The sequence below is a fragment of the Microcaecilia unicolor genome, chromosome 12, assembly GCF_901765095.1.
Source record: "Microcaecilia unicolor chromosome 12, aMicUni1.1, whole genome shotgun sequence".
NCBI lineage: Eukaryota > Metazoa > Chordata > Amphibia > Gymnophiona > Siphonopidae > Microcaecilia > Microcaecilia unicolor.
In genome coordinates this window covers 3181469-3198374 of record NC_044042.1, presented here as the reverse complement: position 1 = coordinate 3198374, position 16906 = coordinate 3181469, and the positions used below count along the sequence as shown (strand labels likewise).

Genomic DNA, 16906 nt, shown 5'->3' with positions numbered 1-16906 from the left:
ATTGTGACATCACTGATGAGGTTGGCTCTTATTGGTGGAATGAGTGGAGGAGTAGCCTAGTGGTTAGTGCAGTGGACTTTGATCCTGGGGAACTGAGTTTGATTCCCACTGCAGCTCCTTGTGACTCTGGGCAAGTCACTTAACCCTCCATTGCCCCTGGTACAAAATAAGTACCTGAATATATGTAAACCGCTTTGAATGTAGTTGCAAAAACCTCAGAAAGGTGGTATATCAAGTCCTATTTCCCTTCCCCCCTTCCCTTATGACATCACAATATCAGAAGTGAGCCAATTATCAGGCAATCAAGCCATTGTGACATCACTGATGAGGTTGGCTCTTATTGGTGGAACGAGTGGAGGAGTAGCCCAGAGGAGTAGCAATGGAGGGTTAAGTGACTTGCCCAGAGTCAGAAGGAGCTGCAGTGGGAATTGAACCCAGTTCCCCAGGATCAAAGTCCACTGCACAAACCACTAGGCTACTCCTCCACTGGGGGGGAGTGGTGGCGGCGACCTCGGGGGAGGGGGGGGCAGCGAGGGCAGCAGGGGCAGGGCCCCGGGGGCGGCCTTGCCCCGGGCCCGGCCCAGTCTCTCGGCAGCCCTGCTGGAATCTTGCTACTCTTTGAGATTCTGCCTGGAATCTTGTTAATGGGACTTGATCTACTGCCTTTCTGAGCATTTGCAACTACATTCAAAGCTGTTTATTTATTTTATTTTTATTTTTGTTACATTTGTACCCCGCGCTTTCCCACTCATGGCAGGCTCAATGCGGCTTACATGGGGCAATGGAGGGTTAAGTGACTTGCCCAGAGTCACAAGGAGCTGCCTGTCCTGAAGTGGGAATCAAACTCAGTTCCTCAGTTCCCCAGGACCAAAGTCCACCACCCTAACCACTAGGCCACTCCTCCCACACATAATATATACAGGTTCTTATTTGTACCTGGGGCAATGGAGGGTTAGTTACTTCCCGGAGTCACAAGGAGCTGCAGGGAGGTGTAAAGGTACAGAGGTTACATACACACCACAACTGCATCCCTTGCAATGAAGTGCATCTGCATGTGCTCATCAGTACCTCCACAGCCATCGCCTGTGTGTAAAACCAGTTTTATACAATTACCCCGATAATAGGAGAAGCAGGAATAAGAGCAATGCAGAGCATAGGGAAGCAGGAAACCCAAGGGAAAACACTTCATTTCCAGGATTTTATTTTAAAGTATCTTCCCTCCACTTGGAATGTCATGACCCCACCTCTCTGCAGAATGATCAGAGCAGGTCAGAGAAGGGAAAGCAGAATTCTGGGAGCCACGAATAACAATGACTTCCTCAATATATAGCAAAAACCTGAGCCCCGAGATCCTCACTCACACCCCGAGCGAAGCCCTGGGGACTAAGGCCTTCAACTCAGTTTCTGTCAGTCTTACAGCATGTGGCATATCCAGAGTCCCAAACCCCTCCCTCGCCTTCACTGAGCTACAATTCTCAGCGGTATGAGAGCCGGCAGGCGCAGAGAATGACCTTAGTGACCTTCCCATTTATCTCTGAACACAGGACAGAAACTGGCATTAATACCAGGAATGCAGAAAGAGAGGAGAGTTCCTCACCGTGCTCAAATATGCCCAAAACTTGGAACCGAAAGGGTTAACCAAGGCTTTGCTTACATCCCCTGTCATCTGCATTACTAAAATAAATCCCCCAGCTCTCTCTGTGACAGCTGTCCCAGTGTCCCTGGACGTCACACGCACAGATGCATATTTACAGCTCCGATATGGAAACCACAATGCTATCAGAGGGCTTCTGCTCTGTATTAATAGCTTTTGCACTGCTCCTGCTCACAGGTCTGTGAGAACAGGGAACTTACAGCATAAAAGCCTGAGGTCAGACCACAGAAAAACCCTTAAATAATGACAGAGTGTGAGAGGCAGTGACCCAAGGGTCAGGTGAGAACCCTTGAGACCTGTAGCTGGGTGTTTAAGATTAAGTCCAGAGGCAGAAGGGAGAGATCGGCAGCAAAGGTCTGTGTTAGGAGGGAGGGTTGGGGCCAGAGGAAGAGGGAGGGGCTGAGGGAGAAGGAGGGGCCAGAGGAAGAGGGAGGGGCTGAGGGAGGGGCCAGAGGAAGAGGGTGTGAAGGTGATCTGTGTCTGGATTTTAACAAAGGGGCTAAAGGGAGAGGGAGGGGGTGTGAAGGTCAGGTGCCTAGTGTTCGCAGAATGAGAGCAACGAGCTCTGTAGCGCTGTTCTTACCCAGGATCTTGCTGATGCTGGAATTGTGCATGTCGGGAAAGGCCTGCAGGATTTTGCGTCGCTCGTCCTTGGCCCACACCATGAATGCATTCATAGGGCGTTTAATGTGGCTACTGGCCCTGGACTCTGGGAAGTGCCGAGAACCTGTTAGAAGAGCAGTGGAAACAAGTTACCGAGGACAAGAAACCCTCTGCTGTCACTCCAGACCAACAGGGCTCACTCTCAGGGTCCTGGGTATTAAACGAAACAAGAAAGAACAGGAAATCCCCATTTATGCAGCCCCTGCCTGAACGAACAGAGGTCCATCCTCAGATCCGGCTTCTCACTCCCCAGCATAATGTACTGAACTGACTATAGCTGAGGCCTCAAAACATCTAAAAGATTTGCAAGGACAAGATAAGAACATGAAAAGAAAATCTTAAAAAAAGAAAAAAGCCTGACATGATCGTATTCTGCGAGGAAATCCAGGAGAGGAAAACAAAAGTTCTGCAGACAGAGCAGTACAAACAGCAAAAGTAGAGGCTGACAAATGCGCAAACCAATAGGGAGATAATCTCAAAAACCAGTTTATTCAGAATATTCATATCAATATCAAGGACCCGACTCGGGTTGATTGTGACCCCTGAGGCAGGCGCTTTGGCGCCGAAACACGGACCGTGTCGGGTCCTTGATATTGATCGCTTTGGCGCCGAAACACGGACCGTGTCGGGTCCTTGATATTGATATGAATATTCTGAATAAACTGGTTTTTGAGATTATCTCCCTATTGGTTTGCGCATTTGTCAGCCTCTACTTTTGCTGTTTTGCTTTGACTTTCCGTGGAGGCTCCTCCTGTCTTCTTGGACAGAGCAGTACAATCCACAAACGCAAAACACACATCCTCTAACAGTTAAAGCAGCAAAAATAAAAAGCTTTTTTAGCTATTACTGCTTTTGTGGACTGTAATGATTGTATTCTGGACATATCCCTGCACAAGACACAATCATGTATCCAAAAATATTATTATTATTACATTTGTACCCTGCGCTTTCCCACATAATGCAGGCTCAATGAGGCTTACATAGTAATTTGAAATACAAAGTTAATAGAATTTTAATAAAACAGTAGTAACACAATGTAAAGTTGGGCTTAGCAGTTTATGATACGTTGAGCTAGATAATATATGACTAGGATAAAAGAGGGTAGACAGGATGGGATAGTGTAATTTGGAAGAAAGGGTAAGGAGGGGTAAAATTAAGGAGAGATGGAAAGAGAAGGATGGGAGATTGATATCAGACCAAAGCTCTATATCGTCCTGCACCATTGTGAGAGTCACAAACATACTTACACATATATGTAGGCTTATACAGCTCTTCAACAGGCGAACTGCAACCCTCTGTGCAGGAAGGATACCGTCCAGGCCTTTTGCACCAGCTCCCAAACAGCACCGCCAAGATTTGCACCCGTTTTTGTGCGGATCTTTTTTCTGGCCCAAACTACATGCACTTACGTCCCCTGCCCCAGGGACACCTCCAAGAAAACGTCAGTAAAAGCCTTACGTTGTGGAACTAGGGGCAAGGATTTCACTCGCATACCGGGTGGTCGATTTCTACAAGGCCCTTTTACCCGGGTAAATAGTTCTCCCCTTGTGTATCATACAGCAGCGTAGCCAGACCTCGCGGTGGGAGGGGGCCAGAGCCCGAGGTGGGAGGGCGCATTTAGTCTGTCTCCCCACCGCCGCCCCCTCCCCCCGCTCCCTACCCACTGCTGCAGCAAAGTACCTTGGCTGGCGAAGGTCCCCAACCTCCACCAGCTGAAGCATTCTCCAGCGCCGGTCTCCGGCACTGCCGCGTTGCCTGCCCTGCTCTCTGTTCCTCTTTACGTCCTGCAAAACGGAGTACGCACTATTTCACTAAAAGGAGCGTGCAGGACGTGAGGGGGAAGAGAGAGCAGGGCAGGCAATGTGGCAGTGCTGACGACTGACGCTGGACAAGGCTTCAGCTGGTGGGGGTTGGGGACCCCCACCAGCAAAACCAGGGACCCGGAGGAAATTTGGAGGGGGGGGGTCCAGGCCCCCACACAGCTACGTCACTGGTATCATATAGGGGTCGATAGTCAAAGCAATTTCATCAGATAGGAGAAGCTCCTGCCTCATTAAGTCAGGGGTGTGGGGCTATCTGGGGATATTTGGCAGGACTTAACTGGACAGTGCCGCTAGGCAGCCCCTCTAACCACTTAAGCTGAAATCGGCTATCTTGGGGGCGGTCTGGAGGTGGAGTCAGCACTTGTGTGGTCAAGTGGCAATATCCAGCACTTAACCGAATAAGGTAACTGTAGAAATCCAACTGCAGAAAACACCGTCCTACCTTCGTCCGGTTTCACTTTCCAGATTAAGAGCTGAATATTGGCCTTAACTGCGTAAACGCTAGCCGTCCTCATATACCAGGATATACAATGCTGGTGCCTGGACATGGTCTAAAGCCAGCGGTGGAAAATGGCTGAATATTCACCCTATACTTTCTGTAACCGGGATTCATCCAGGTCCGATGCCCACCACATCCACAGGGCCACTTGTGAATTCTCTCAGCAGTGCACAGTATCATTCACAGAAACGGCTGGATCAGCATTTCTTCATAATTCTTCCAATCTACCTACTGAGACGGGACACCTGCAGGCTTCCTGTGTAGCCATGGGAAGGGGGTGAAAACTCCACCCAAGTCAAGTTTTGGAGGGGAGGAGCAGCAGGCTGAGAGCTTGGGAACCCAGGGTTCAAATCCCACCACCGCTCCTGCAATGCATCAGGTGTAAACTTAGACTCTAAGTCCTCTGGGGACAGGGAAATAACTGAAGAGTTAAATCCAAGTCCCCCTTTTTTCCTATTCTCTATTTATGTAACCCCCCCCCCCCCCCACCACCAAGTTACATTTATTTGTAGTAAAAGTTGTCTCACCGCGGTTTAACTGTGTTTTATGTCTCTCTTTTTGCTGGTACGGCATTGAGACCCCCCCCCCCCCCCCGGTCTAGGTTACCAGTAAATCAAAATTGAAAATGTTACTGGAAATATGTGTGCTGTGGCCACCAGCTAGAACATGGTAAATTTAAAACAAATAGGAGAAAGTTTTTCTTTACTCAGAGTGTGGTTGGACTCTGGAACTCGTTGCCGGAGAATGTAGTGACAGCGGTTGGCCTTACGCAGTTTAAGGGGGGTTTGGACAGATTCCTGAGGGAAAAGTACATTGAACATTATTAATTTTTTTTTTTTTTGGGGGGGGGGGGGGGGGGGGTTGCCGGATTCTTGAAGCCTGGATTGGCCGCTGTCAGAGACAGGATGCTGGGCTTGATGGACCCTTGGTCTTTTCCCAGCATGGCGGTGCTTATGTGCTCACCTGCTAGAGGCAGAACCAGCCCCCCCTCCCACAGAATGAATGCCCCCGCCCTCAGCTGAGCAAAGAACAGATTTGCAGGGCAATAAAGTTGTTAATTGCTCACACCTGAAGGAATCAAAGTCCAACTAGGAAGGTAAGTGGTGGGGGTGGGGGTGGAGGTGAGGGGGGGGGGGGACAGGAATGCTGAAACCAGCTAAAACCCTGTACCTTGATAGTGCTGAATAAATGCAAATTCTTACTGTCCCATGCTCAGCACCGTGACTAACTAAAGCTGCGCCCAGGGCCGTGCCTAGGGTCTCCGGCGCCCCCCTGCAGTTGGCCCCGCCGGCGCCCCCCCCCCCGAAAACGATCGCTACACTACCAGCCCTCTTCTCCCCAGATCGGTTTTTTTTTTGTTTAAATTTACTTCTCTGGCGCATGGCAGCGTAGCGTTAGTGAGGAGGCAGCGCTCCCCCGCCCTGACATGTCTTCTTCCCTTCGCTGTGTCCTGCCTTCTTCTGACGTCAGAAGAAGGCGGAACCGAGCAAAGGGAAGAGACTGACACGTCGGGGCGGGGGAGCGCCGCCTCCTCACTAATGCTACGCTGCCACGCGCCGGAGAGGTAAATTTAAACAAAAAAAAAAGGACAAGGAACTGGGGAGAAGAGGGCGAGGTAAGCATGGTGCGGCGGGCGCGGCACGGCCCTGGCTGCGCCCTGTGTAACTCTCCCACTGGCACCCCTTCCCCCACCCCCATCACCAATGAAAGGAGACGGTGGGCTGGGAGAAAGTCTTGTACCCTTCCATATTTCCGCCCTGTGCAGTCCCAACATTCGCACAGCCCTTGGTACGGAGCCGCTCAATCCTAAACCTCTTTTGCTCTTCCCCCAAAAGCTTCCGTCTGAAGATTTCAATTCATTTTACCAAGTGAAAGCCTGAGAGACAGATGGAGCAGGTGAGAGGACCTAAGGACTGAGACTTACCATCCATTTCCACCAAGGGATCATCAGGTCCATGCGGCGACACTTCCCCCATCCGCTCCCTCGATTGAGGCGAGTCTGACGTTCGCAGATCCTAAGGAGACAGTGCTTTTAGTGCTATATCACATCAAAGGACAGATCCTAACAAAAATGCCACTTCCCCCCCCCCCCCCCAACACATGCAAATGCTAACAGCTGAAATAGCCAGAAGCACTGCGGGGCAGGAGTCAGGTGGAACTGGGTGTGGGGGCCTCAGTATTGCAATGGCAGTGGCTGCTGCCGAGCCAGACTGGAGTGCATTGGAAGACTTGTAGGTAGGTGTGTGTGTGTGTTAAAAGTAGTTAGTTTAGCAGGGTTTAAAAAAAGGTTTGGACAAGTTCTTGGAAGAAAAGTCCTTAAACAGTTATTAAGGAGGACTTGGGGAAAATCCACTGCTTATTCCTGGGATGATCAGCATGAAACCTATTTTACTCTTTTGGGATCTTGCCATTTACTTGTGACCCAGATTAGCCACTGCTGAGAACAGGACTCTGGGCTTGACAGACCTTCAGGGCGTCCCATTTTGGCAAAGCATAGGGAATAGCTGGGCATGAGGGCAGTGAACTTGTGGAGAGCACAGGGTTAGGACTCAGCACTGGGATCAGACGCAAGTGCTGCAGGGCAGACGTCAAGGATCGTGACCCTCCTTCACTCTCTCTCACCTTCCTGTAGCAGCTCAGTGCAGGATTCTCCCCTGTCCCATTCTGGCTGTGCAGCAGCTGACGAGCTTCTTGAATTGCTTTGGTGACAGCGTCTCCTTCCCCCAGAAATCCTGCAGAGGGCAGAACAGGCAGAGAGTGTGAGAGGCAGCACACAGGGAAGAGAGAGAGCAAGAGAGGAGATAAACACAAAAAGAAGGGGGAGGAAGTGAGATCAGCCAACTAGATGGATGTGTGAGCACTGTCCAAACTAAGCAAGAATCAACTAACAGTGGATGAGTGAACGATGACAATCATGGATCTAAGAGAGTTTGCGTATGTGAGTGGCAGAACGGAGACCTAGAGAGAAGGCAATACAGTGGACGGTGCTGGGGAATTTCTGAAAGATTCGTTGCAGAGCGCGCAGCATCCCTCAGACACGGGTTCAATGAACAAGCAAAGGGAGAAGTCAGAGAGCTAATTCCTGAGCTGGGACACCGTGTGCAGGAGTGCGACTCCCGGCTGGGGAAGATTAGTAAGGACGCGTCTGCAGGGCAAAAGCAAGTCAAAGAACCAGAGGAGGCAAGAAAAAAAAAATGGCATCTAAACTTGAGGACCTGGAAACTCAAATCAGACAAAATTACTAGAAAATTAGGGGGGTCCAGAAGGCCCTATGAGGACTATTTGAATCCATACGGCTATATTAAATAAGGGAGACCAACCGCACACCGACACACAGGATCAACTTTCGAAATGGCTGGGGCTGGCTCAACTCAGCAAATATTCTCTGAGGAACCATCTCGTTTCAGGCGGTAAATCACCTCTTACAGAAATACCAGCTAGAAGAAACGTATGTTCCAATGTTTTTATGGTCTATATTTTCCCAATAGGAAGGCGAATGGGTGGAGCAAACAACTATATTTGTGTTTGAATCCAGTCTTACACCTGAATGAGGAATTTTCTTCTGAAGGCCTGGCAAGAAGCAATACAAGATAATAAGGCAGAGAGAAGGAGGAAGAGGAGGCCTCGCTGGAACCAGTAACATTATGGTGAAACTGTAAAAGTGGTCAATGTGGGGAAAGTTTACAGCTTATGTTATGAACCAGCACAAGCAACGGGATGAGAAACTGAGAACTCTGGCAGAGACATATACCTAGTTTATTAATAGGGGAAAGGAAGAGCCATGGGTATGGGGACACTTTGGATTTGTAGCGATATAACATCATAAATGGGGACCAAATTGAAGGACACTGTTGGCTTAGTCCTCCCAACTACGTTTCTAAACATAAAGTAGCAGGTTGACCTGTTACTAAACAGCCGGACATTTTGGCAAGGTCTAGTCCAGAGAGGAGTCGGATGTGACCAAGTGGAAAGCTTTTTTTGAAGGGGTTGTATTGACTCAGCTGACTCTGGAGGAGACCAAACAGAGTTAAAACTGGCCCAAAACACCAGGTCCAGACGGTTTGGAGGGGAGATTGTACGAAGTCATGGGGGACTGAGTAGTTTAACTCATGAAGTTGATGTTTCAGGAGTTAACGGAGCGGGAGACTATGGAACGGTAGCAAAATAGAGCTCATATCCTCCTATCTAAACCTGGTAAAGATCCAGAACAGTTGAGTTCATACAGACCAAGTTCCCTGATTAATCAGTACCTCAAAATCCTCCAGATGGAGTTTGTTCCTCTACTAACATTAGCCAAGTCCTTTGTGCCCCATAGGGGCACAGAAATCCCAGGAAATGCTGTACCAGTCAGTTTGGATGCTGAAAAGGCCTTTGACCAGATAAACTGGGATTATATGATTTGGGTCCTGAGACAATATGGGTTAGGGGAGATCTTCTTACATTGGGTCAAGCTGCTTAATGTCAGTCCTCAAGTTCAGCTGCTGCTTAATGGGCAGCTCACAGCCGCTTTCTCGCTTCAGTGAGGCACAAGACAAGGCAGGCTGCCTTCTCTCATGCATTTTATTTTGATATTACAGCGAAAAAAAACCAGACCAGACATTTGGGGTATCAATTTGAGGGATATGGAACAAGAAATTAATGTTTGCAGACAACATGCTTCTTTTTCTCTGAAGCCCTTATCAGGATATTTCGACTCTTTGGGAGTTTTAGTGGTTGCAAAGTCAATGTTGACAAATCAGAATCCGTGAGATTAGGCCCAGAATGTTTGAAAATCATCTGTAGAACTTGAAGATTGGAGGGTATCCAATGTAACGCCAATTTTTAAAAACGGTTCCAGGGGTGACCCAGGAAATTACAGACTGGTAAGCCTGACTGCAATGCCGGGCAAAATAGTGGAAACTATTATAAAGAATAAAATTACGGAATGCATTGACAAACATGGTTTAATGGCACAGAGTCAGCATGGGTTCAGCCGAGGGAAGTCTTGCCTCACCAATTTGCTTCATTTCTTTGAAGACGTAAATAAACATGTGGATAAATGTGAGCCGGTTGATGTAGTGTATCTAGATTTTCAGAAAGCTGTTGACAAAGTACCTCATGAGAGACTCCTGAGAAAATTAAAGAGTCAAGTGATATGAGGCAATGTCCTCTTGTGGATTTGGAATTGGTTATTGGACAGAAAACAGAGGGTAGGGTTAAATGGTCATTTTCGCAGTGGAAGAGGGTGAATAGTGGCGTGCCGCAGGGGACCAATGCAACGTATTTATCTGGAAATCGGAACGACAAGTGAGGTGATTACATTTGCAGATGACACAAAACTTTCAAAGTTGTTAAAGCGTATGTGAACTGTGAAAAATTGCAGGAAGTCCTTAGGAGATTGGAAGACTGGGCATCCAAATGGCAGATGAAATTTAATGTAGACAAATGCAAAGTGATGCACATTGGGAAGAATAATCCAAATCCTAGTTATCTGATGCTAGGGTCCACCTTGGGTGTCAGCACCCATGAAAAAGTTCTAGATATCACTGTAGACAATAAGCTGAAATCTTCTGCCCAGTGTGCAGTCAAAAAAGCAAACAGGATACTAGGAATTATTAGAAAAGTGCAAGAATAATATAATGCCTGTGAATCGCTCCATGGTGCAACTTCACTGTTGAGTACTGGGTTCATTTCTAATTTCTAGGTGCGGAACTCCGTGGACGTGGGAGGGGGATGGACAGGTCAAGGGTGGACCAAGTATAACTGTCAGCATTTGGGCCCAAACATTGACATGGCGCAAGTGCTTGCGTCTAGAGTTAGGCGCCAAAATACGCAGAGACGTTACTTGTTTTTGGTTTTTCTTGGGGGAAGGAAGGGAAACCCTACCCCTAAACACCCTTCTTCCTCAGACACAGGCACTAGGCGCTAAGCATTCACAGACCAAGAGGACTACTGCTAGGTTGGCCCTGGATTCAGGAATGCCCACAAGGGGGCACTACACCTACATACGCTGGCTTCTAGATGGGAACCTATTTGATTTAATGAATGCTTTCATCATGGTCTGGAAGATGGGATGTTTAAGAGGTGGAAAGAGGAAAGCTTTGCAGCTTGTGGTGGAGGTGGTGTCCTCCTTTGATCCAAAAGAGAAATTTGGCAAGTTGTTGCAATATATGCAAGTGAGAACATAAAATTGGTGAACATCCGATAACTGCTAAGTGTGAAGAAACTGTGTGTTTTAACCCTGTAAAATGTATTAGATATTTTCCTGTTTTAATTATGTTCTGAAGTGTATTTCTCCTATTTGACCAGCAGGTGGTGTTTCTTTGCTGTAAAGCTGTTATAGGGAACTGAATGTTTTTTTTCTTTAGCACAAGCAGGTAGCAAGCAGCAGTATACTTTAAAATCTTGTTGACTGGGCTCTGATTGGCCTAGGAGCTCATTTCCTTTAGAGTGTACTGATTTTGCCTTCAGTCTTGGCCAGGAAGAAAGAGAGACAGATCTCTTTGCTGAGGCTCAGTGAATTATATGTCCTGATCTTCCCAGGTACTGTTTAGATAGTATACAGATGTTTAATTAGTGTTATAATTGATCCATATTTCAGTTACCTGATATAGCTTGCCAATTGCACAGTTTTGTCCACTATTCCAAGTTCTGAGAATAAACAATATTGTTTGTTCGTTCTGCCTGTCTGGACTGATAAAGAATCCTGGTGGCTTGTGTGTTGGATTTATGAGTGCTTTCTGGGAACCATTTGACCACTGGGAGTGTGGCCCCAGTAATCCAGAGATGGAGTTTGACATACCAGCTCAGGAAGTGTATTCCAGGCATATGATGCAACAAGATAAAAGGAATGGAGTCTGGAGTTAGCAGTGGAGAAGAAGGGTGCAGATAAGAGTTCGCATCCCAGAAATACAAAAAAACTCAAGACGAGGAACATGGGGAGGAATACCGGAGGAAACTGAAAGAAGCCAAGAGAGAGGTACGTCTGGCGAAAGCGCAAGCGGAAGAACAAATGGCTAGAAGGGTAAGAAGGGGTGACAAAAATTTCTTCAGGTATATTAGTGAAAGGAGAAAGACTATAAAGGGAATTGTGAGACTAAAAGATACTGCAAACCGCTATGTAGATAATGATGAAGAAAAGGCAAATTTGCTAAATAGATACTTTTGTTCTGTTTTTACTGAAGAAAATCTGGGAGAAGGACCACGATGGACTGGCAAAAGTTCATTTGAGAATGGAGTGGATATAGCACCGTTCACGGAAGAGAGTGTGTATCAACAACTAGAAAAACTAAAGGTGGACAAAGCCATGGGACCAGATGGGATCCACCCCAGGATATTGAGGGAGCTCAGAGAGGTTCTAGCGGGTCCTCTTAAAGATTTGTTTAATAAATCCTTAGAAATGGGAGAGGTTCCGAGGGATTGGAGAACGGCGGAGGTGGTCCCTCTTCACAAAAGTGGTGATAGGGAAGGAGCTGGAAACTACAGGCCGGTAAGCCTCACTTCGATTATTGGAAAAGTAATGGAAGCGATGCTGAAGGAAAGGATAGTGAATTTCCTGGAAGAAAATGAGTTGCAAGATCCGAGACAACATGGTTTTACCAAAGGGTAATCGTGTCAAACGAATCTCATTGAATTCTTTGATTGGGTGACCGGAGAATTGAACCGTGGATGTGCTATAGACGTAATCTACTTAGATTTCAGCAAGGCTTTTGACACAGTTCCCCACAGGAGGCTCTTAAATAAACTGGATGGGCTGAAGATAGGACCCAAAGTGGTGAACTGGATTAGGAACTGGTTGACGGACAGGTGCCAGAGGGTGGTGGTGAATGGAGTTCGCTCGGAGGGAAAGGTGAGTAGTGGAGTGCCTCAGGGATCGGTGCTGGGGCCGATTCTGTTCAATATATTTGTGAGTGACATTGCCGAAGGGTTAGAAGGTAACGTTTGCCTATTTGCGGATGATACTAAGATTTGTAACACAGTGGACACCCCGGAGGGAGTGGAAAACATGAAAAAGGATCTGAAAAAGCTAGAAGAATGGTCTAAGGTTTGGCAATTAAAATTCAATGCGAAGAAATGCAAAGTGATGCACTTAGGGAGTAGAAATCCAAGAGAGGCGTATGTGTTAGGCGGTGAGAGTCTGCTAGGTACGGATGGGGAGAGGGATCTTGGGGTGATAGTATCTGAGGATCTGAAGGCGATGAAACATTGTGACAAGGCGGTGGCCGTAGCTAGAAGGTTACTAGGCTGTATAGAGAGAAGAGTGACCAGCAGAAGAAAGGGGGTGTTGATGCCCCTGTATAAGTCGTTGGTGAGGCCCCACCTGGCGTATTGTGTTCAGTTTTGGAGGCCGTATCTTGCTAAGGATGGAAAAAGAATTGAAGCGGTGCAAAGAAAAGCTACGAGGATGGTATGGGATTTGCGTTCCAAGACGTATGAGGAGAGGCTTGCGGACCTGAACATGTATACCCTGGAGGAAAGGAGGAACAGGGGTGATACGATACAGACGTTCAAATATTTGAAAGGTATTAATCCGCAAACGAACCTTTTCCGGAGATGGGAAGGCGGTAGAACGAGAGGACATGAAATGAGATTGAAGGGGGGCAGACTCAAGAAGAATGTCAGGAAGTATTTTTTCACGGAGAGGGTGGTGGATGCTTGGAATGCCCTCCCGCGGGAGGTGGTGGAGATGAAAACGGTAACGGAATTCAAACATGCGTGGGATAAACATAAAGGAATCCTGTGCAGAAGAAAGGGATCCTCAGGAGCTTAGCCTAGAATGGGTGGCAGAGCTGGTGGTTGGGAGGCGGGGCTAGTGTGGGCAGACATATACGGTCTGTGCTGGGGCTGGTGGTTGGGAGGGGGGACTAGTGCTGGGCAGACTTATACAGTCTGTGCCGGGGCTGGTGGTTGGGCGGCGGGGATAGTGCTGGGCAGACTTATACGGTCTGTGCCAGAGCTGGTGGTTGGGAGGCGGGGATAGTGCTGTGCAGACTTATACGGTCTGTGCCAGAGCTGGTGGTTGGGAGGCGGGGTTGGTGGTTGGGAGGCGGGGATAGGGCTGGCCAGACTTATACGGTCTGTGCACTGAAGAGGACAGTACAAATAAAAAAAGTAGCACATATGAATTTATCTTCTTGGGTAGACTGGATGGACCGTGCAGGTCTTTTTCTGCCGTCATCTACTATGTTACTATGTATAAGAGAGATTTACCCAGTGAATGGAATTCCGGGGGGAGAAGTGTAGGGAGAGATAAGAGTGGACAGGTACTGAGCAGCTGCAGAGTGAATGCACTTGTAAGTCAATAAGAGGAGTTTGAACTGTATGCGGAAACGGATAGGAAGCCAGTGAAGTGACTTGAGGAGAGGGCTAATCAGGGGCACTGAACCTGCTTTAAGCGGGAAAGCGCGGGATACAAATGTAATAATAAATAAATAATAAATAAAGTAAAAGAATGGGGGGTTGGATTAGGGAGTGAGGGAGGGGTGGTTTTTTTCATTCTTCGCCAGTTATGTACCGTCCGCCGCTATTTTGATCAACCTACATTCCACACCCTTATTCTGTCTCTCCTTACCACCACTTGATTATTGCAGTATTGTAAATCTTGGTAGTTCCCAATCTTATCTTAAAAAACTTCAAACTATTCAGAATGCAGCTATTAAACTCATTTGTCATGCCCACAAATTTGATCCTGTTTCCCTATTTGTTTCAAAAGCTGCATTGGTTACCTACTGAACAACACGTTAAATATAAACTCCTCACTCTTACGTTCTCTGCTTTTAGGCGTTGTTCCCCTGACTGTTTGGCATCTTTGACTATACCCTACTCTTCGTTCTTTGAATGATCACCGCCTTGTTCTTCCCAGTCCCAAAGTAGCACAGCTACATGTCACCATTCTTTTTTCTTTATGGTTCCTCAGTATTGGAAGTCTCTCCCTCTCTCTCTACGTTCTCTCTCAAGAACTTTAAAGTAGCTTTAAAAACCTGGTTATTCAATGAAGCTTTTCATTTGAATATTTAGTTATTGAAGACGCTTGCGGTTGGTTCATCACCTATTCCTTCCCCTTACTACAACTTTGTCCCACCCTCCATTGTAGTTATTCCTACCTCCTTCCCCCCCCTCCACCCCACCAATTTGTTGGTTTCCCTTTGTCTCTTTGTTGACTGTTTGGTTTCTTTCCTATTGAGTCACTGTATTTCCTTTCCTTTTTTTTTAATCCATTTTTTTAAGTTTATATTTTTAGATTTGTAAACCACCCAGATCTGCCAGTCAGTTAGGGCAGTATAGAAAGTTTTAATAATCATAAACATATTGTTGTTATAGAGATGAAAAGTGTTCTGTTTTGATACAATTGTTATGGAAATAACTTTATTGCAGAGTTGATGTGATGGAAAGACTTTAATGTTGGAATTCCTAAATAATTTTGTTTTTAAAAATGAGGGGAAAAAAAAAGAAGATTGGTCTAATGTTTTACAGTTAAAATTTAATGCAAAGACTTGTAGAGTGAGGCAACGGGGAAATAGAAATCCCAAGGAGATTTGAAGGTAAAAGAGTGCTAAGCACAGTTCAGGAGAGAGAGACCTTGGGGTGATCATAAGGATCTCAAGGCGGCAAAACAATGAGACAAGGAAGTGGCCAAAGTCAGAAGGAAGCTGGATGGTATTAAACGTATATCCATTAGAAGAAAGGAGGTGTTGATGCCCCTGACAAGTCACTGGTGAAGCCCCATTTGGAGGACTGTCTTCAGTTTCGAAGACCGTATCTAACTAAGCACATAAAAAGACTTGAAGCAGTTCAGAGGAAGGCGACAAAAATGATATGAGATTTGCGCCTAAAGGTGTAGGGGAAGAGACTTAAGGACCTGAATATGTAGACGAGAGGAGGGATAGGGCAGGGGGATAATTATTTGAAAGGTATTAATAATGCAAACAAATCTTTTTTTAAGAAGGCTACACGGTAGAACTAGAGGACATGAATTGAGGTTACAGGATGGTAGAGTTAGGAGTAACACAGAGAAAGAAGAACTAATCCCTGCGGGTGAAAATGACAGAGAGAGAGAGAGAGAGAGAGAGCAAGAATGACCAGGAGATGAGACTGAGGAGACTGCAGTGAAGTGTAATAAAGACAAATATAATAACGCAGATGACCCGACACAGCAGTGTTTCTGCAAAGTCCACCTGTAAACAACTGAACTAACAGGCTCAGAATAGCATTTTTTCTTCCCAAAGGAGCACTTTGATGTGCTTATAGAACTTGATAAAAAATCTGAATAAAATGTGAAACTGTTACTTTGATTGTTTGCTGTATCCATACAGCCTTAACTGGACCCCTGATGAAGACACTACTTACCTAAAGGTAGATTTGGCCTTTGGGGGCTTGCTGGACGGTCCCTGCTCGCTCCATTGGTTGGGGCTGCAGGGCTGCAGGAGCTAAGCTTTCCGCTACAGGAACTGGTTGAAGTGGGGATCTGAGAGCTTTTGGGTTTTGCTGTTAAGTTTAATGGTTGTGAGGTTTCCTGAAAGAACGAAAGAAAGAGAGAGAGAACAATTTCATGTTCGTCTGGAAGCCTCAAATCTCTCACTGCCCCTCCTCATCCAAGGATCCAGCAGTCTGCCACTGGAGCGGTACCTGCATCTGGAGATGTCCTGATCCAGAGGGTCTCTTCACCGCTGAAGGGGGGCTGTGCAGCAGTTGCATTGGATAATCCACTTTCGGAAACAAAAGGGACATGGTGAGTGAGTCAGAGATCAACAGACATCAACAACAAAACATCTATGTCCATCGACAAAACCAGATTCCTACACCACACCATCCCCATCTACACCCATCCACAAAACTAGACTCCTCTACCACACTGTCCCCATCCACAAAACCAGTCCCTTCTAACACACCATCCCCATCCATAAACCCCTCCACCACCATCCTCATCCACAAAACCAGACCTATCCACCACACCATCTCCATCTACACCCATCCTCAAAACCAGTCCCTTCCAACACACCATCCCCATCCACAAAACCAAACCCCTCCACCACCATCCTCAACCACAAAACCAGTCCCTTCTAACACACCATCCCCATCCACAAAACTCCTCCACCACCATCCTCATCCACAAAACCAGACCTATCCACCACACCATCTCTCATCAACAACATTGTACCCCTCCACCACACCATCCCCATCCACAAAACCAGTCCTTTCCACCACATCATCCCCATCAACAAGCCACAAATCTGCTACACACCACTTCCATTTACACCGTCCCCATCCACAAAACCAGTCCCTTCCAAC

The 16906-nt window shown here is 46.9% G+C and overlaps 1 protein-coding gene across 2 annotated transcripts in view; it reads right to left on the bottom strand.

The window, feature by feature from the left end:
- SOX13 (SRY-box transcription factor 13) overlaps nucleotides 1–16906 on the bottom strand; it is a 73060-nt gene that overhangs the window by 3657 nt on the left and 52497 nt on the right. For both annotated transcript variants that reach the window (XM_030221882.1, XM_030221883.1), the window contains exons 8-12: nucleotides 16244–16323; nucleotides 15965–16130; nucleotides 7262–7371; nucleotides 6564–6654; nucleotides 2238–2381 (exon numbers count right to left, since the gene is read on the bottom strand). In XM_030221882.1, coding sequence (XP_030077742.1) covers nucleotides 2238–2381; nucleotides 6564–6654; nucleotides 7262–7371; nucleotides 15965–16130; nucleotides 16244–16323 — 591 coding nt within the window. The remainder of the gene's footprint in view (nucleotides 1–2237; nucleotides 2382–6563; nucleotides 6655–7261; nucleotides 7372–15964; nucleotides 16131–16243; nucleotides 16324–16906) is intronic.